This window comes from Delphinus delphis, chromosome 2 (genome assembly GCF_949987515.2).
Source record: "Delphinus delphis chromosome 2, mDelDel1.2, whole genome shotgun sequence".
NCBI lineage: Eukaryota > Metazoa > Chordata > Mammalia > Artiodactyla > Delphinidae > Delphinus > Delphinus delphis.
This window is the reverse complement of record NC_082684.1, coordinates 80,939,866-80,960,563: the sequence shown is the minus strand read 5'-3', so window position 1 is coordinate 80,960,563 and position 20,698 is coordinate 80,939,866. Positions and strand designations below refer to the sequence as shown.

The following is a 20,698-nucleotide window of genomic DNA, read 5'->3' as shown; positions in this document are numbered from 1 at the left end:
AATGCATGAATGGTTTTCCTAGCTGCTTGACAAATGCAACTCCTGAGGTTTCTTTCAAGTGTGATTGTTAAAAGCCCCGGGTTCTTACATTTTGATACAACTTTCTCAACCCATATAACTCATGATGGAAACTGACGTTAACTATCAATACTCCAAATAATCAGATTCAATGCAACTAGGCTAAAATTACTTTATAAATGTTTAAATGTGAGAGATGAAGGTTGAGAGCCAGTAAATTTAGAAATAATTATATTCACTGTAAGAGTAATACTTGTTAATCAATTCTCTAGGCTTTATTATAGATGTCATTATAACACAGTTGTCTTCTTTCTCTCCCTGTCCATAAAACTAGGTGTTTCTCTCCTCTCCCCTTCTGGGAAAACCTACTTTGCCTATTTCTACTGCAGATATCCCTAAATGAATCTTTCTCTGGTCCATCACTTGGACTCCCATCCCATAACCCAGTTGCCTTTGGACATTTCTAATCATCACAACTGAAGTAATCACTAACCTAGGTTAGTTTCCACTCTCAGTTCCATAAGAGCATCATCGTTCTCCCCATGGCCAATATCAAAACCTCCAAGTTATCTCTGTTCCGCACCACCCAATACAACAACATTTAGTTACTTGCCAAATTCTTTCTTATCTCTGTAAGTCTACACAGGCTCCTTCCATTTCCACTGCCACCATTATAATTTGGGAATTAATGGAGTGTTTCAATATGGATGACTGGAATAGCAATTGTGTTCCTCTTCCCAACTTCTTGCTTCTGTCCACCCTGAGCATTGCTACCAGAATATCTATCCTAAAGTGGCCTGATCATGTCACTCTTCTGTTCAAAAATCTCCCCTGGCTTTCCAGCTCTGTGACCTTGACCTGGGCACTTAACTTTTCTATGCCTCAACTTTCTCATATGAAATGAGGATAAAATACCAGTATCGACCTCATAGGACTATTATGTGGATTGAAGAGGATAATACATATAAGTGCTTAAACCAGTCCCTCGAACATAGTTGGTGCTCAGTGTTGGCTATTTTTGTGATTTATGTACATGTTGTTTCCCTATTAGATTGAATTAAATTCCTTGAAGGCAAAGTTAGGTTTTGCTCATTTTTGTACACTCTGAAATGCATAATATACCACCTCTACATAGAAGGAACTCAGTATCTACTGAATCCAGTCATGTATCTGTCCTACTACTTATGGACCACTTTGCTAGAATGTGCTGAATTAGAAATATGTAGTGGTAAAAATACTTATTTCGCATTAAACAATGAAAGGCAATTGGGGCTGATCAAGTATTTTGCTCTAGTGTTGAGTTCAGTATGGTTTTATATACCTGACCTGTGCACATAACCAATGACTTCATTTTCACCATTTTCATAATCAATATACAGTGCTCTGAAAGTATTACAGCCAAAGCCATCAAGGACAACTGTGACAGCCTCATATTTACAGAAGTTGATGAGCTTTGAATTAAAAAATCCTCTTTTCTAAATAAAGGAATTTTGCATGAATTTTGAATTTATGATCACTTGAAGTGAGCTATCAGGGATGCTATAAGATTGAATTTAAAATGGGGATGTGGTGATGATTAGCAAAGTTGCCAGAAACAAAAGGGAAGGAAATGGCAATAAGGAGAAGCAGGAAGGGGTTAACAAGGTACCTTGTTGGTAGAATCTTTATGAGAAAATAAGGGTGAACAAAACACAGGAAGCATCTCAATGTAAGTGATTCAGGAAGGGAAGGGAGTAAAACAAGAAAGTAGAATTCACACAAATCATAAAAGTACACTAAGAATATAAAGGAGAGAGCAAGAAAAAGAAAAACATAAGTGAATATAAGTGACATGTTAATGGATAAACAGAATTCATATAGGAGGTCTAATTTTCACAAGAATATAACTTCCAGGGTCAATTAGAAATTAGAGGGAAAGGATGCTTACCATGGCCATTATGTATCCATATATATTTCTGTTTTATGAGAAGAAGAGTATGAGACATGAAAATTATATGCATGGTTCATTTTCCATACTCCACATGTGTGGGAAGAGAATAAGCAAGGGTAAACTAGGGCAATGCAGCCTCATCACCTATAAAAGTCACCCATCCCAGGAGATTCTTGAATGATACGTAATAGCAGAAGATGGTCAAAAATGGAAAAAATGTGTCTCTTACATATAGAGGGGGTGAAAAGCCATAACTTCTGTGAACGGGGTTCTATCTCACCAAAAGATGGCTAGCTTTATTTTAGTCTAAGAGGCAGCAGAAGCCCTTGGTGAGTGCTATCAGAAGATGACCAAAGAAAGCTGCTTTCTAACAACCATAAGCTTATTATCCACTTTTTGGCCTTAACGAAATGAAAAGACTTCCTTTTGTTGGGCAAAAAGTAGTGACTGAAAATCCCATTCCAACTCTCAGAAGCCTGGGAGAAGGAGAGAATATATGGATGTCTATTTGAAAGAGAGATATCAAAAGAAATAAACTTGAAGGTTTGCACAGTACTCTCTCATAGTTAATGCTTAAGAAAATTTGTTTAGGATGACAATGAAGTCTAATGCAGCATAAGTAAGATTACAAGGTTAATGTTAAACAAGACAAACTGGTTTATAGTACGTTAAATTACGTGTTAAAAACCATAATTGAGAGGACATCTACTTGGATCCAAGATGAGGTAACAGGGACTGTATTTATCCTCCTGCTGGAAATAACTAAAAAGCAAAATAGATAACAACAGACAGCAAGCAGTAAGGGACAGTGACCCCTGAATGATGGAAAACAAAAGAAGCGAGCACTTTGATTTCCCCAGCCTGCTGCCTGGAGAGAGTTTCCAGGAGGCAATGTGGGGAGGAAGAACCTTCTCAGAGTTGAGGAGATGGAGCTGGGGGAATGGGAAGACCAAGCAGTTAAAGATTTTGTCATAAAACAAGTCTCAGTAATTTTAAAAGGATTCAAGTTTGTTTCTGACCTCAATGGAATTAAATTAGAAACCAATAACAGAAAGCTATGTGAACAAGTTCCAAATACTTGGGAACAAAACAGCATGCTTCTAAATAGCCTGTGGGTCAAAGAAGAGATAAAAATAAAAATCAGAAAGTATTTGGAACCAAATAAAATAAAAATACAACATATAACATTTTGTGTAATACAGCTATAGCAGTACTTTGAGGCAAATGTACAACACTAAACTGCCTATATTGGGAAGAAAGAATGGTTTCAAATCAATAACCTCAGGCTTCCACCTTAGGAAACTAGACAAAGAAGAGCAAGTGAAACTGAAACTAAACAAATAAATAAATAATACAGATTAAAAATCAATGAAAAAGAAAAAAGAAAACCAACAGGAAAAAGTCAATAAAATGAAATATTGGTTCTTTCAGAAGACCCGTAAAATTGATAAACCTCTAGGCAGACTGATCTGGAAAAGTAGACAAAATTATCAATATCAGGAATGAAAAAGGTGACATCACTATAGATTCTACAGATATTAAAAGAATATGGGAGTATTTTAAATACGTTTATGCTAATATATTCCACAACTTAAATAAAATGAGTAAACTCTTTAAAAGACACAAAGTATCAAAGTTCACTCAAGAAAAAAATAGATAACCTGAATCCCTGTATCTATTAAATAAATCAATTTTGTAGTTTAAAATCTTCCCACAAAAGAATAGCCCCAGATCATCTGACTGGGAAATTCTACCCAGTAGTTAATGAAGAAGTAGTAACAATTCTACACAAACTTTCCAGAAAACTGAGGATAAGGGAATACTTCCCAACTCATACTACAAGGCCACCATTACTCTAATACCAAAACCAGACAAAAAGTTTAGAAGGAGAAGCAAATCACAGACCAATCTCACTCATGAATGCAGACGCAAAAATTCTTAACAAATTTTTAGCAAATCAAATATAACAAAATATAAAAAGGATATTGCTTCATGACCAAGTGGGGTTTATCCCAGGATGCAAGGTTGGTATAACATTCAAGAATCAATCACTGTAATTCACCATATTAATCAATTAATTAAAAAATATCCATATGATCATCTTAATAGATGCAGAAAAAACATTTTGACAAAATCCAACACCTATTTTGATAAAAACTCTCAGCAAACTAGGAATAGAGGGAGTTTCCTCAAACCTAAAAGGCATCTACAAAAACCTATAGCTAATATTATTCTTAATGGTAAAAGATTAAATGCCTTTCCCCCAAGACCAGGAACAAGGTGTACACATTCACCACTATTCACCTTTGTATACGAGATTCTAGGCAGTGCAATTTAAAAAAAAACCCAAAAACGCATCCAAACTGAAAAAGGAAGCAAACTGTCTTTATTCATAAACAACATGGTTGTCTATATAGAAGATCCTATGGCATCTACCAAATAAGTAAAGTATTAATAAATGAGTTTTACCCACTTGCACAATGCAAGATCAATACACCAAATCAACTGTATTCTTCTATTTTAACATGATAAATTGGAAATTGAAACAAAAAAAAAATCACTTCCTATAGAATCAAGAAATATAAAATACATAGGGTTCCAAATTGATCTATAAACTAAATGTGATGCCAATCAGAAGTCCAGCAGATTTTTTTAGGAATTTATAAGTTGATTCTAAAATTCATATGGTAATGCAAAGGACCAAAAATAGACAAAAATAACTTGAAAAAGAGAAATGAAGTTGGAGGACTAACACTGCCTGTTTTCAAAATTATGTTATAGTAATCAATACAGTGTAGAATTAGTATAAAGATAGACAAATTGGCCAACAGAACAAAATAGGGAATTCAGAAAAAGGCCCACACATATATGATTAATTGATTTTTGACATATGTGTAAAGGCTATTTAGGGGAGAAAGGATAGGCTTTTCAACAAATGGTTCTGGCACAACTGGACATCCACATCCAAGAAAATAAACTTCAAGCTATACATCACGCCATACATAAAAATTAACTGAAAATGGATGCTAGACCTAAATGTAAATATATAATTATAAATCTTTTAGAAGAAAACAAGGGTAAAATCTCTGTGATTTCTTTAAGTCTTTAAATCTGTAAGATTTCTTAGATATGACATCAAAGCCATAATAAAAGAAAAAATCTGGTAAACTGGACTTCATTAAAATTAAAAACTTCTGATTTTGAAAGCCACTGTTAAGAGAATGAAAAGACAAGCCACAGACTGGAAGACAATATTTCATATCTGACCATATATCTGATAAAGGACTTAAATCCATGATATTTTTTAAACCTACCAAAACTCAATAATAAGAAAACAATTCAACTAAAAAATGAACTGAAGATTTGAACAGACGCTTCTCCAAAGGAGACAAATAGATAAAAATAAACATATGAAAAGATTCTCAATATCATTTGTCATTACAGAAAAACTAAAATCGCATTGAGACACTATTACACAACTATTAGAAAGTTTGAAGTTAAAAAGACTGACCGAAGGGAGCACCTGGAACTCCCATAAACTGCTGATGGGAACATAAAATGGTACAACCACTTTGGAAAACAGTTTAATCATTTTGAAAAAGGTAAAAATCCACTTACCAGATGTCCCAACTATTTTATTCCTATGTATTTGCCCAAGGGAAATGAAACCATACAAGATTTTTACATGACTGTTCATGGAAACTTTATTACTAATAGCCAGAACTAGAAACAACTTAAATGTCTATCCACAAGTGAATGGATAAACAAACAGTGGGACAGCCACACGATTGAATACTTGCCAGCAATGAAAAAAATGAACTCTTGATATGTTCAACAACATGGATGAATAATGAAATAGTTACACTGAGTAAAAAAAAAAAAGCCAGACAAAAGAGTATATGCTGAATGATTCCATTTACAGAAAATGTAAACTAATGAACTATCTTTGTCACTATCTTTGTCATGGTGATAATTTTACGAGTTTATACATATGTTAAACTTGTCAAATTATATACTTTAAATATGTGCAGTATATTGCATGTCAATTATATCTCATTAAAGCTGTTTTTAAAAACACCATTACTTATTAAAACAGACTTTTTACATGCTTTCTTTTTTCTGTACCATATATAAAAAAACTCTGATTCTGTAGATTTCAAATACAACAATTTAGGGGTTGTTATGTTCTGGGCGCATAGGTATGTATATCTGACAGGATTTTATATTAACCCTACAGATATGCATTTTGAATATACAATAAGGAGAGCAACAGAGAACGTCTGGCCCATTTTCTTGAACCACATGAAGGTGAATATCTACACCTCATATGCTGGAGAGGTTTTTAGATTCAGCTTAGCAAACCCATTAAGTGAGTGGTCCCCAACCTTTTTATCACCAGGGACCGGTTTCATGGAAGACAATTTTTCCAAGGACCGGGGCTGGCGGGGGATGGTTTCGGGATGATTCAAGTGAATTACATTTATTGAGCACTTTATTTCTATTACTATTACATTGTAATATATAATGAAATAATTATACACCTCACCATAATGCTAACAGGAGGCAGAGCTCAGGTGGTAATGCGAGTGATGGGGAGCGGCTGTAAATACAGATGAAGCTTCGCTCGCCTGCTTGCCCGCCGCACCTTCTGCCGCTTACCTCCTAACAGGTCACGGACCGGTACTGGTCCATGGCCCAGGCGTTGGGGATCCCTGCATTAAGTGACAGAGTAAGTAGCCTCTTATAACAGATTTATCACTATGACTGACATTAAGCTGCATGGTGGAGCAGAAAGAACACAGGTATGAGTTCAGAGGGAGACCTGGGTTCAGGTTCTGTCTTTGCAATTTACTGCCTCAGTCCTCACTATGAGGCCCTCAAAGGCAGAGACCAGATGCCAAGAGACTAACAAGTGTCTGTGAAGTGTTTGCTGATCTGAACCAGTATTCCTCAATAAAACTCTTTTTTTTCTTATGAAGACTCTATGTAGAAGCATCTAGGCTAGGAATGCTGGGGATAGCTGGCAAATGAAGGCCAGGTAAAGAAGTGGACTTCAACCTGGTGGAGGTCAACGTCATCATCAGAAGTTTTCAAAACGAAACAAAAAAAACCTCCTAAGGTCCAGGCTCCACCACACACCAATTAAATCAGTTCTCCAGGGATGAATTTCACATCAATATTTAAAAAGTTCCAACCATGTGATTTTAATACATGTGAAGTTTGAGAATCACTGCCCTAAACCCCAAGCCCTTTTAGCAGCAATTTCAACCTGAACTCCATTATTCCAAAATTAATTTCAAAAATGAACTCTGTATCCTTGGGCTCCTGACTCTGTGCTCCTGAGTCACTTCCTTTATTTTTCTCTTACACTCCCTGGACAATCATAATGGCTGTGTTTCCATCCTTAGAATGGACATCCAATCATTTGTTTCTTGGTTTGATTTGTGGTAATACTTCTGAAACATATGTGATTCATATTAACTCTATCATAATAGCTCAGCAAGAAGAGTTATGCTTTCAACAATTCTTTGGTCTCCTGGAATTGGGAAACTGGTCAATAGGCACCATCCCTCCCCAACTAAAAAAGATCTTGTATATGCTTGAAGGTAATATCAGATAGACATCTTTCTGAGAAACTGTGATTCACTGACATTTCCTTATAAGCCTATTTTCTTTCCCTTTAATTCATGATTAACTCATTCCAGTTTTCTCAACCACTCTCTCTTTATTGCAAATACCACTTCAACGGCCTAAGACAACATTTCTATTCCTCATTCAGTTTTGTATTTAAAGTCAACATTGAAAACAACAATGGCAGAAAATATGAATTCTGTGGTGGGCAAAGTTCTTGCTATTCATACTCCAAATGCAGAAAAAAATGGTACTTAACCATTATGAGAACTCATAAAAGTACTATCTACACAGAAGACACTTCCTTCGTCCTTTTAAAATATTTCTAGGTCACTCCAGCTAATAACAGTGCCAAGTATTTCTCTGGAACAATGAGATATCAGTATCTCACAACCAGCACCACCATAAGAGATGGAAAAGCAAATTATTATATTTTTACCTTCAGAGAGGCCCTCTCCAGTGAATTTGCTAATTATTAGTCAATCTGTCTCTTGCTGCTGGTGATGACCGCTTGTTAGTATACGGCAGCAGTGCCTTCTGAGGCTGCTGTAATTGAAGGTTTGCAAGAGCTTCTATAGCTGAGGCACATTCTCCAACCTAAGACAGATGTGATCAGCCTTGTTGTTAACAAGACTGAAATAACTGGAAATCTGTGATTTGGTTAATTGCAGGCTTCCTGGAAGTACCTTCATACAGGAAAAACTTTTGGACATCCTCTGAAAAATACCTTCCTTAACTCTAACTGCTTGGCAGCCCCATTCTAAATGCCTCGCCTCTCAAGTTAGCACAGCCCAGAGAAACCCAGAGAAAGCAATCACTAAACCATTGAGTAAATAACCAATCTTTAAAAAGTACTTAGAGGTAAGAACTAAAGTCAAATTGATTCTTGTGGTAGAAGGTATTAGCTTACCATTGCCTCTAGGAGGGTAGACTCTCTGGAGCCAAAGGTTCAAAAATCCCACAGATGGAACTCAGCTCTTCATCTTTTCAGTGAGACATCGATGTGATCAAGCCCATATTTCCTCTGGTGCTCATCTCCCCTCATATCCTAACATCAGCACAAGAAATGACTTTGGAAGACAAATATACTCGCTTCCTTTGATACCTTTAGTCCCAGTCAAGAGGGGTCCATGGCCTGGACCCAAACTTTAGAGGATTCTGCTCTGGCCTCTTCTGGTTGTACCGCAGCCCATGGGGTGAGGAGTCTGCAGAGCACAGGGGACATCTTCACCTGATGTCTGTTCCCTCCAATACCTTTCTAAGTCACACTCCATGTTACCAGGGACCTCAGAACTTCCTGAACAAATAGTCCTGAGACCACTCTCAGGGCCTGCCTGTTTGATAAGAGGGCAGACCACCAGAGTGTGCACCTCTGGCCTGAGAGATGACCAAGGGCAGAGGTTTGAAGGTATCAATACATGGAGCTTGGATGTACAGGCTGGGCTGTGCTTAGAACCTTCCCAGGCGTAGGACAGAGCCAACGGTGATAAGAAAAGGGAGATGGGCTGTGCAGTGGCGGCACCTATTCCTACACTGCCATATGCAGCCTGGATCTCCGAGAAGTCCAGGAATTCTTAATGCAAATCTGAACTCCCAGATCTTCATGCAGGATAAAACAGATTTTATTTACTGTCTGTTAACTTGATACACAACCTTAAATATTTGGGCACATTGTATATAGGCCTCCAATCACACTCTTGTCCCAGGCCCCCAAGTGTTAAGGTGGGCCCAGTTTTACGCAGCCCTAAAGAAACTAGAGAATAGCTTCTGCTCAGGATTTTCAAGGCATTCCATGTCAAACATCAAACAAGAGACCTTGCTAAAGTTTTGTGAAAGCAAATAATCAATATAAGATTAAAAATACTTGCCTAAAAACTTCATAAAATGCATTTGCCACTTATTGGTTATTTTCTATTTTAAAACTCTATGTAAATAAACATGCTATATTTCATGATATAGATCTGCAATAGTCTATACATCTGAAAAGTCTATAAAAGTTCTCTAGAAAAATGAGGCATTTTTCTCACTGTCCTTAGAGCGGCATTCTCACAGAAAAAAATTTGGTCTTATTGTGTTTTAATGTCACAATGTCTAACAAAATCCTTAATGGTTGATTCAAAATGTTGTTGTCTGTTATGCGTCAGGAAATCCATTCATATATTTATTTGTTCAATAAATATCTACCGATCACCTACTGGCACCTCTGTGCCAGGCATTCCACCAGCTTCTGGGCATTTGATGTTGGATAAAACAAATAGGTAAGACGTAACTCAATATATTAACTGGAGGAGAGTGGCAAGTAAACAAGCAATTACAATATTTGACAAATGCTATGAACTTATTAGAAGAACACAGGAGGGGCAGTGAACGCAATCATGAACTGCAGGAAGGTTTCCCAAAGAGATGTCAGTCAAGCTGAGTGCTGAAGTTAGCCGAGTAGGAGTTTATCTGGCAAAGAAGGAAATTAAAACATCTACTCACAACACTTCTAAATTCTATCAGACAGTGATCCACAGGAAAAAGAGACAGAGGAGAGTGTATCTGTTGACTGCCAAGCACTGTGAACGTGCTTTATATGTATTAAATAACTGCTCTGCACAACAATATGGTGAAGAAGGTGTTATCAACCTCATTGCGTTGAGGAGAAAACAAAGGCTCAGGGACTTTAAGCAAGTTGCTCCCAGTCATGGGACCAGAGAGTGGCACAGCCTGGATTCAAACCCAGGAACAGGATAGGTTCCTCCCATTACATCAAGGATCACTAAACTGGAAAATCATGCTCAAACAAAACTTTGCCTTATTCTTTCCAGTCAGTAAGCTTAGATCTTCTTTGAGAGGAGAGAGGTATATCTACCAAGCGCACTTTAGTTTTAAATAGATTCCACTGATGACAGTGTGTCAGAATGTGCCCAGAATGGCAGATGACAGGGCTGAACTTAACAGCTGAGATTTCCATGTTCTTGACTCAGTGCTGTTGGGCGTTGTTCGTGCGCTGTATGGTTGCATGTGGTTCTTTGTAATTTAGAGTCATCAGTATTTTCATCCAAACAGACCCACTTTATCTCCAACCACTAAAGTGAGCACAGGGTGTCTGCTCCTGCTTCTTTGAAAGGCCACAAGTTAGAACCCATGTATATTCTGGCCTCACATTGTAGAATTAGTTTCTTCTTTACCTGTCACCATCTCAATAAGAAAATAAACTTAGTAATGTAGGTCAAATTGTCAAAGGACCCACCTTTTGACTAGACAAGTAGGACGAGAAGGTATTTTTTGTTTCCAACTGCATAAGGAAATATGTTTTTTTATTCAATTTGTATATATATAGCCCTAAGTATATGAGATATATATACAGATATATGTAAATATATATGCATTTTCTATACAATTGTATACATAGCCCTATATAATTTGGGGCTATGTTATGGTTCAAATGCTGCTTCTCAGAGGCATTCTTTTAACTCCACAGAACTGGAAGAGTTCTGAGGAGTTCTTTAATCAGGATCGTACCTGGGATGAGGGCCCACTTGCCGAAAAGCCAGCTTATGTTCTGTACTCAATATCTGATTTTAGGGAAGGTGACTACATTGCAAAATTTAAATTTGTTTGAGGTTAATTAAGCTGGAGAAAATTCTTGAAGCTTTGATTACAGAGGAATGAAATGCACCCTATGTGTAGTAATTAGAAATAGCAATATAAAAGGTAAAGCTCTTTCAAACCAAGTAAATTGGTGTTTGTATAAATGTTTCCAACTACTGTCTATTCATTCACTCAGGAGTAAGTATTATGTTTGTTTTTTTTTGTTTTTTGTGGTACGCGGGGCTTCTCACTGTTGTGGCCTCTCCCGTTGCGGAGCACAGGCTCCGGACGTGCAGGCTCAGTGGCCATGGCTCATGGTCCCAGCTGCTCCGTGGCATGTGGGATCTTCCCGGACCGGGGCATGAACCTGTGTCCCCTGCATCGGCAGGCAGACTCTCAACCACTGCACCACCAGGGAAGCCCGGAGTAAGTATTGTGAAGAAAAGTAAAGCCAAGTAAGAAGAGAGGATGACTGACGGTGATGCCTTCTAGACTGGGTGGTTAGGGAAGGCCCCCCTGAGGAGGGGAAATTTGAGCAGACACCTGAATGTCATAAAGGGCAGGCTATGTGGAGATCCAAGTGAAGACAGCTCCAAGCAGAAGGATTAGCCAGAGTGAGGGTCTTGAAGCAGAAACAAGCAGTGTAGATTCAGGGAAGACAGAGAAAGCCAGCGTGGCCAAGGAAGTATAAGAGACAGAGAGAACCTTAGGTGAGGGGAGAGGGGCAGGTGCGGACAGAATTGGGGGTGGTGAGAGGCAGATCATGCGGGGCTCTGAATGTCGTGGTAAAGAGTTTGGATTTTATTTTAAATGTGGTGGGAAGTGGCCCAATCTGATTTATGTTTTCCAAGAGTCAATTTGGCTGGGGTATGAAACACTGACCACAGGAGTGCAAGTGCTGAGTGCAAGGAGACCAGTTTGGAAGCTACAGGAATAGTCCAGGAGATGCTTACAGACACTGAGGCAGCAGCAGGTGGGGTGGTGATACAAGGCACAATTTGAGACGTGGTGAAGGTAGGGCTGAATGGACTTGCTGATGGATTGGTGATGATACTCGGGGTTGAGGATTTGGAGATATTGCGGTGCCACTAGTTGAGCTTGGGAGGAAATGGGGGAGTAACAAGCTTGAGGAAGAAAGTCAAGGGTTTAATTTTGGACATGTAAAGTCTGAGATACCTATTAGATAACCAGGAGAAGATACTCAGTAGCCAGCTGGATAGATGAACAAATGTATACTCAGGGGGAATCTTAGGGCTGAGGGTAAAAATTAGGAGATGGCAGCATAGAGATGGAATATAAAGCCACAGTCTCTGGTGGGATCTTCCAGGGAACACCCAGGAAGAATGTAGACAGAAGAGGGAGGAGGGGTGAGCCCTGAGTTCCAGGGCCTTCCAGCCTAGAGCTGGGAAGAGGAAGAAGAGATAGCAAAAGAGACAGAGTACGTTGCTGGTGTGTGGGGAAGAAACCCAGAAGAATATCTTTCGGAAGCCATAAAAAGAGCATGTTTTAATAAAGAGGGAAGGTGTGATTGGGAGCTGCTGAAAGGCTGAGTAAGAATACTAATTTACATAAAAAGAAAACTCTTAGAGAAATATTAAACTAAAATATAGGGGCTCTGTAGTTATTTATGTGGAAAAATAGGCTTAGACAAGATTATGATTCCACAAACATTGAACAGTCTTATCATAAAATCCAATGTTTAATCTAAAAATAATGTGACAATTTTTTCATTTCACGTCTGTAAGTCAAATCATTATGCTGTATACCTTAAACTTACATAGTGCTATATAGCAATTATATCTCAATAAAACTAGAAGAAAAAAAGAAAAATAGTGTGACACTAGGAAACAGTTCTTATGTTGACTAGAGGCTTATCATACAAATAAAACAATTAACCCAAATGCCAACCAACAGTCTCCTTGAAAGGCTACCTATAGGTGGGAAAGATTTCTTCCTACTCTGATGAATTTTAGCTAATGCTGTGTGAGTTGTATTGAGGCAAAATATAAAAAAAGTAGGATCCCAAACTTTCATAACTGCGCTAAGTTCTCCTTCTGTCAAAATGCCTCATCACTGATAAGTCTGTATCATTATTACAACCAAAATTCTATATCCAAGTAAACGCCTCTATGTTCCATATTGAATGTTAGCATGATCCGCATTTCTTGGCCTCTCTGCAGACATTTTGTGAACTAGTGACTTTTGTGCAGAGCATTCCCCCCTTGAACGATCTGGAACACTCAAAACTAAGGCTGGCTTTCCCTTACCACACAACATGCCCTAAATGAACTATGTCCACTTAGCTGGTATACATTCAAACAATGTGTTTAGGAAATGTAAGTCAACAGTAGTGTAAATAAAACATCATTAAAATTTAAAACAGCAGCAGGCAACACAATAATCCAAAATCCAGTCCAAGTCAAACTATTAAGTTATCCATTGCTCAGATGCCCCTCCGGCCATGTGAATAATCAATAGGTCTACCATACGCGTGACTTGATTATTTAATCAGCCTCTAAAATGGGGAGGGCTAAGCACAGAGTGGACATTCAAACAACAGTTGAGTTGTTTTAGAATGAAGATGTGCCTTTGGAATTTTCAAGTAAGCTCTACTATTTGGGATTCAAATTCTAATTGTTTCTCATAAAAGGCTTGATCAGTACCAAAGTGGGGAGACAGTCTCAATGCATAATGATTGAGCTTACCAGTTTTTTAAAAATCCCTTATCAACCTAAACTTATGCAATTTAATTTTCTTGTCATTGCTTTCCCTATAATATCAAAAATGATGCTTTCTTTACTATTTCAAACTCATCATAAAATTCCTAAAAATCTGAAATTCAATTTGTCACATTACTGCTGATTTGAATAATGGCTGAATAAAAGACAGGAAACGCTGAAGCAGCATTGATTTCTAAAACATTTTGCACTTTCCTCCTCCATCCCTGTAAAGTAAAGCTCGGATGCTATGCACAATTACACAAGAAAATCAAGAAAGCCATTACATTCAGCATTTTGTCATCATCATTGTTACCATGGCAAAAAGTGGGCTTAGTTTAGCACATCTGCTACGGGAGAGGTCCACTGGCCTTTTGTAAAGCTGAGTAACACTATAATGCCAAATTCTGTAGGCTGTCACTGTTTTTTTCCAGGGTAAGACTACTGTCCACACATGCTACTGTCTCTCTCCTTAATGATCGGACCAATGTCACCTTATTATTGTATTCTTACAGTTGGCCAGTGACCAAGGAACACAGTTAATCTAGAAAGGTTACCCCTTGACCCACCTTCTGATCTAAGGGGTCAAAAATATGTGGTGTGAAAGCTTGGGACTCCAATAATAGCAAAGGCCAAAGTTTCAACAGTTGTACTGTAAATTACAATAGAGTTGTGCTAAAAGTAGCACAGATTTAGACGTGAGAAAGACAATGCGTGATAACTAGTTGTACCCATAGTTACATTTTCTCTGAGTATCAGTTTAGTTGTCTGTAAAATGGAAATAAACGTAACTTTCTTGTGAGTATTAACTGAGATAATCTGCAAGCCCAGACACATGGTGGGTACACATGGCATCCTCCCCCCTCCTCCAACACCATCCTTTTCTTAACCACTGAGATCTCCATGCCTTTGGGAATGTTGGTTGAAGTTGGTAGGTAAACTATTTTCTACCACTGGAAGGTAATTTGTTTTGATCTCTCATATCGTTTGGATACTTTCCTCAGAGAGCTGAGGATAAAATATTTTTTTACGATCTGCCAGAAAGCATAACTTCCACATCAAGAGGATAAAAGTCAGTGTCAATATCATAATATATATCACATCCTATTTTTCATATTTTAAGTGACACCAATATCATCACTGTGAAATGGAAAATGGCATCTACACTAATTTTGACATTATGCAGAGATTTTTCGTTTTAAAAAATGAAGCTACATCATGAAAGCAAAGAAGCTGAAATTACCTGAAATGAATACATTAATCAAGTCTCGGTATTTACTAGAAACAAAGGCTACTAGCATTTTTACCAGCTAAACAAAATATTTTTTTCTAATGAGATTTCTGCTGAGTATCGTTTATCTTAAGAGAAAAATAACGGGGCCTTACCTGTTCCAGTAGCTCCAGAACTGGTCATGCAGGTAGGCGTGGTGGCTACATTCATCACCAAATGAGGCTTTGCTTTCAATCCAGTGAATTATGTGCCCTTCTACAGCTAAGGGACAAAGCATTACTAATATAGAGCAAAGGGAAGGGAAAATTGAAAATTTTGAACTCTGTCTGGGTCTCTCTATGCTTCACATTCATGAACAGAGGCTTAGCCCTCACCATCATCTATGGATGTACTTATAAAACAACACCTCGTACATGTGCGTAACAAGGAACATTTATGCTACAATCACATCCCTTTTATTTTCGTCATTTACAAAAGTCTCTCTCCTGTTCTGAGACTGCCTGTATAAGTTGACAAGTAATGTGAAAGCAAACCAAGTGAGCCTGGCTTTTCAATAGAACCCTATGTTAAAAATTCGGTACTTAGAGAAATGACTTGAAAATGGTAACCAAAATGTCTTTGGAACACATGTTTATTTCTCAAATATACACAAAAGTTTTTAAGGCATAGGTTTCTTCTAAACCTATAATTTTCTGCTATTTTAAAATAATCTTTTGCAATTATTTCACACATTTAGATACAAAATTATCAAGCTAATCTAGATTCTCTGGTAACATTTGCTAATAACATTAACACAATTTTTCAAAGCTATGGGAAAAACACATCCCTTTTCTCTATAAACAAATGCATAGCAGAGTTTAAGGACTTACCAACGGGTACTTGTAAAATAAAGTCTGGTGTTTTGTCATAACCCTTTGCTCGGAGCTGATCTTCATCTACAGGATGAACAAATACTATTACTTATCACAGTATTCCATTAACAAGACAGCAATATAATTGCTTTTCTTCCTTAAAAATGTGTAAAAATTACTAATGCAGTCATACATGTCATTCTTATATATGCAATGCTGTGTAGGAATAAATGAACTTTCATAACAAACTGGAAGCATAGATATAAAAATGCCTCTTTGTCCCTTCTGCATTTTTATGTCTTTATTATAAACATCATTAATTCAAGCTGTCATACACTACCTTTCTTATAATTGAAGATACTCAAAATAATGAAGTATACTTACTGATTAAAAGAAAAGGCTTCTACCACCAATGAATATCACCAATGTTATCAAGCCAATATTGACATTGGCCTTTATAAAACAAATGCTTTCATTAAAGCAATTAAGAAAGTTTAGTTTCAATTAGTGAAACTATTCCTACATACAAGAACATAAGAAAGAGACAAGGACAGTGAGATCCCCACAGAGAATTAATTACCCTGCTTAATACCTTTGGTCGGCTATTGTTTCTGGCATCTACCAAAGTTTTACAACTAACAATATGTAATTCTGAAAAGCCAACAGGCTTTGAGATTTTTTTCTAAATCTGTTCGATTTCTTGATCCTCTGTAAATATCAATGAGCCATTCAGGAGGAAAGGAGGCAGGAAAACAGAGTGCTTGACAAAGTTGGAAAAAACTACCTAGGTGCTTGGTTAAAAAAAAAAAAGTCCTCCAATATTTTCTAAACGCTGTCCTTGACTTCTAAAGGCATTACAATGTGATTCTGAAATGAGCAGTTCTCTGTTAGATTTTGGAGTGACCTGGTCATTCAATTCCAGACATGGCTTTCTGTCTTCACCCAACCTCAACTAATGGCCCAACCAAGTAACAAGGAAGGCTGTGTGGTCTTTTAACACCTACTGGGCTGTTGACATTGTCATGCATCCCATTCGCCTTCCTGCATCACCTTTGATTAAAATTAATGGCCCATTCTCAGTTGTTGGGTAGCTTATTTCCAATCCATTTGTCAGGCCAAGACAGTGGTTTCATGGCCAATGTTCAGAAACTCTGTTTTAGAACACTCCTGTGTACATCCTGAAAGGTCAGCATTTTAAATGTAAATAACCTTTAAATGACAAGACACATATTTAAACTAGATATTTAAATTAAATTTGGTTACAGTTGTTATCCTTTATCCAAATTTTGAAGGACTGATGCTAGAATTTGAAACAATCTCCCCTGCTTGAAATATAAAAAATTCTAAGTTAACTGTTGAAATAAGGAAATAAAATTAATCTTACTTTAAAAACAAGAGAATTTGGAAAACTGAACTGTGGATGAACAAGACTGAAAAAATTTCTATCCTCTAAATGCATTCTGGCTACAAGAATGTTTAATGGAAAAGACATTTATTAAATCAACCCAACTGCCTTGAGCTGATGTTTCAGGTAGCTGATGAACAGTTTTAGAAGCTGGGTTGACATTAAAAAAGAGAGATTAATATTTTATTAAAACTATCCTAGCTTGATCAACCTTTGCAGATGTTCAAATCTGTTTCAGAAAGAAAAATGATTATGTTTCCGACAGCAGCGCAAAACAAAATTTCAAAGGTCACCAAGCAATCCAAACGCACACACTAAAATCCCTTAAAAGGCAGATGCTACACTCTTGTTCACTGCACCAAAATTACTAACACAATACCTACAATTTAAATTTCCTGAAGATAAACATCAGGTGAGGCTAGGAAATCTTTCCATCTTTCTGTGGAGAACCTCAAAGTACAAGAGTATTCATATGCTTTCTCCATGCCACCCCCCCACCTCCCTCCCTCTCAATATGAAGTTGATTCAATAGTAACTGTACTCAAAAGACAGCTTCTAGGAGTCTGTGTCACCACCAGATATTACACTTTTTTTTTTTTTTAAAGAGGTCATTCCACATATCGGAAGTACTATGTTATTATGTATTGGGTATCTTCTCTGTTTATTTTCTAAACCCTCACTGCCTTACCTGCCTTGTTTCAATCTTCACACTATTTCTTTCAACCTAGATTTCCTAAAAAAGGAGGAGGGTACAACTTGGCAAAGTTCAGAGAAGATGAGAGTGCAAGTATAGGAAGTAGCATTTATGAACAGGTGGCCTTGCTCACCTGGTCTAGGTCCCAGGAGATTTTTAAGGTCAGCCCCATCCATCTGACCTGATTTCCTGGCCTTTGCATTATGCTCCTTTCCTGGCTCCCAGACCTTCAAAGATTTCTTACCATTAGATCATTATCCAAACCATTGGGTATGGATTTAAAATTTGGTTGACCATTGGGTGGGTCAGGGTTCCAACTCTAGGATCTCGAGGTTATGGCTCGGTCATCATCCCACATGACTTCCCTTCTGCCTCCTTCTTTGTTCATTCCCTTGTCTCATTGTGTATGTGCCTGTGTCCCAAATCCCGGGCCTATTCACTGCCCCATTCTCACCACCAGCATATGCTTGGCACATATTTAAGACTCAAAAGGGTAACTGAATAAAATATAAATGCATTTTTAAGAATACCCATGTCTTTTGCAAAGCCCACCTGAACTGACTTAATAATTTTCTTTCCTGATTTAAGAGACAACAAAAGTGACCCAAAGTTCAAGGTTGTATTTGATGACTTTCACTGCTGTCTTTCACCCCGGCCCCAGCTGTCTGCTCTGAGGTACATCTTGATCATCAAGGAAGGGACTACACATGGGAAGTTTTCCTACCTTCTTCTTTGGTCTGTAGTATTTTAAATAACATTGGATTTATCCATTCCTTAAAGTTTGGGCAGAATTCCCCATAATAAGCAGTCTAGGCCTGCTGCTACTATAGTGGGTAGTTCTTTGGTTACTTTTCCCTTTTTTTTTTTTTATGGCTACTGATCTGTTTAGATTTTCATCTCTTATACAGTCCGTTTTGCAATTTATATTTTCCTTGGGAATTATAAGTTTCATCCATGTTTTTAGAGCTTTTTGTACATATTGGAACCAAGTGGTTACTTATGATTTTTTGAACTTCCCAAGTGGAAAACTGGATGTTTAAGTAACCTGCTGTTTTCTTCAAGAAAAAATGATCAGGATTAAGAAAAAAGAAAGAATAACATTAGTTAGAAAGGGAAAAAAAAGAGTAACAGCAATGTTTTAGACTAGTACTTTTAGTATAACTTCCCAGAATTGCTGGGGATCAATATGAAATCAATCTCCAAATTCTGTATACCTAACTTATTCAGCGAATGTAGCAAATATGAAGTAGGGCTCTTCTGATTTAAGGTATATTAAAAACACCTAATATATTTCATAAGTACAAGCTTGTTAATGTCATTGTTCAAGTGTTCATTATCAAAGTTAACATAAGAATATTCTCACTTAAAAGCAGACTTGTTAGCCTCTAGATCCACAAAATGTAGGGTATTTAGATAGTGTGCCTTAAGAAACAGTATTTCTGAGCTTGTAAAGTCTTCCAACCTTCCAGTTTATATATGATAAAAGAGGCCAAGAGAAGTTAAGTGACTGCCAACACCTGGGCCTCTCAAATAGCCAGATATAGACAAGAGCCCACCACAACCAAGTACTGGTTTGTCCCAACAGACCATATACCACTCTTAATGATGGCAAATATTTAAATTTGATCATGTGTAATACTTATGAAGTGGGGAAAATTTTCTCATTTTCCTCATGAAAGATTTGGAAACGCAAGAGAGGGGATGGCTATCTGTTGGATAGTATTTGGTTGACACCGGACCGAAGAGGAGCTGAACGAAATAATCACTTGATCTCTAGCCTTTTAATGATCCTTTCTTCAATGGAACTAAAAAACCAATGAAACTGCATCCACAGATAAAACTGATGTTACATTTTAAAAGACAATCCAGATCTTCATTTGTTTTTAAGTTGTCAGGCTTGCCTTTAGAGGACATTTTTAAAAAGGAATCACATATGTAAAGAACACTGTGAAAGTTTAATTTCTGGGGCCTTTTAATTACCCTCTCCTCTAAATGCCCAAAATATCCAAAGCAATTAAGTACTGATTACACAATTTCTTTTTTTAAAATAAAGGCGTGATTTTGAGTCAGAGAACAAAACACATCTGAAACTAGTTAACATATACTTAAGAATCATAGCACAGCATGAGGACTGCCAAGAAGTTTGAGGCTTTCTTTTTTTTTTCTTAAAAGACTTTAAATTTAAGAAATACAGTTATTTCCCAGAGAAATTATGCAAAATTCCAGTTCATAACATCTGAAAATGAAAAGAAAAATAATATTCTGACATGGTCTTTTATCTATGAATTTGTCAAAACGTTTCTAAAATGCTAGGTTAAAATACCTCGTACAAAAAGAAACTTTTTAACACCTGTTACATTTTTACTAGATTGGGGAAGGGCAAAAAATACACATCAATACAAGTGAAAACTACAGTTTATCTTTTCTACTCCAGTATCTTGTTTTTCTGGTTTTTTCCCCCCAAAACACTGTCTCATTCAATAATTGGTGCTATGACCTTTGCATCCCATATTTTTATATTCTCTAAGAGTAAGTTTCACAGCCTTTCCAATTTAAGAAGTTAGCAGGGTTTTGGTAATAGATGTTACTATGCTATGCAAACCATCGCAAAGGTACACCGAACAGATATGCATTTAATGGGGAGA

At 37.2% G+C, this 20,698-nt stretch overlaps 1 protein-coding gene across 3 annotated transcripts in view; it reads right to left on the bottom strand.

The window, feature by feature from the left end:
• The window catches only part of CDIN1 (CDAN1 interacting nuclease 1), a 222,761-nt gene that overhangs the window by 92,135 nt on the left and 109,928 nt on the right, over nt 1-20,698 (bottom strand). For all 3 annotated transcript variants that reach the window (XR_009518377.1, XM_060004960.1, XM_060004961.1), the window contains exons 9-10: nt 15,973-16,038; nt 15,259-15,364 (exon numbers count right to left, since the gene is read on the bottom strand). Coding sequence is in view for 2 of the 3 variants with exons in the window: in XM_060004960.1 (XP_059860943.1) it covers nt 15,259-15,364; nt 15,973-16,038 (172 nt within the window). In the remaining variant the exon portion in view is untranslated. The remainder of the gene's footprint in view (nt 1-15,258; nt 15,365-15,972; nt 16,039-20,698) is intronic.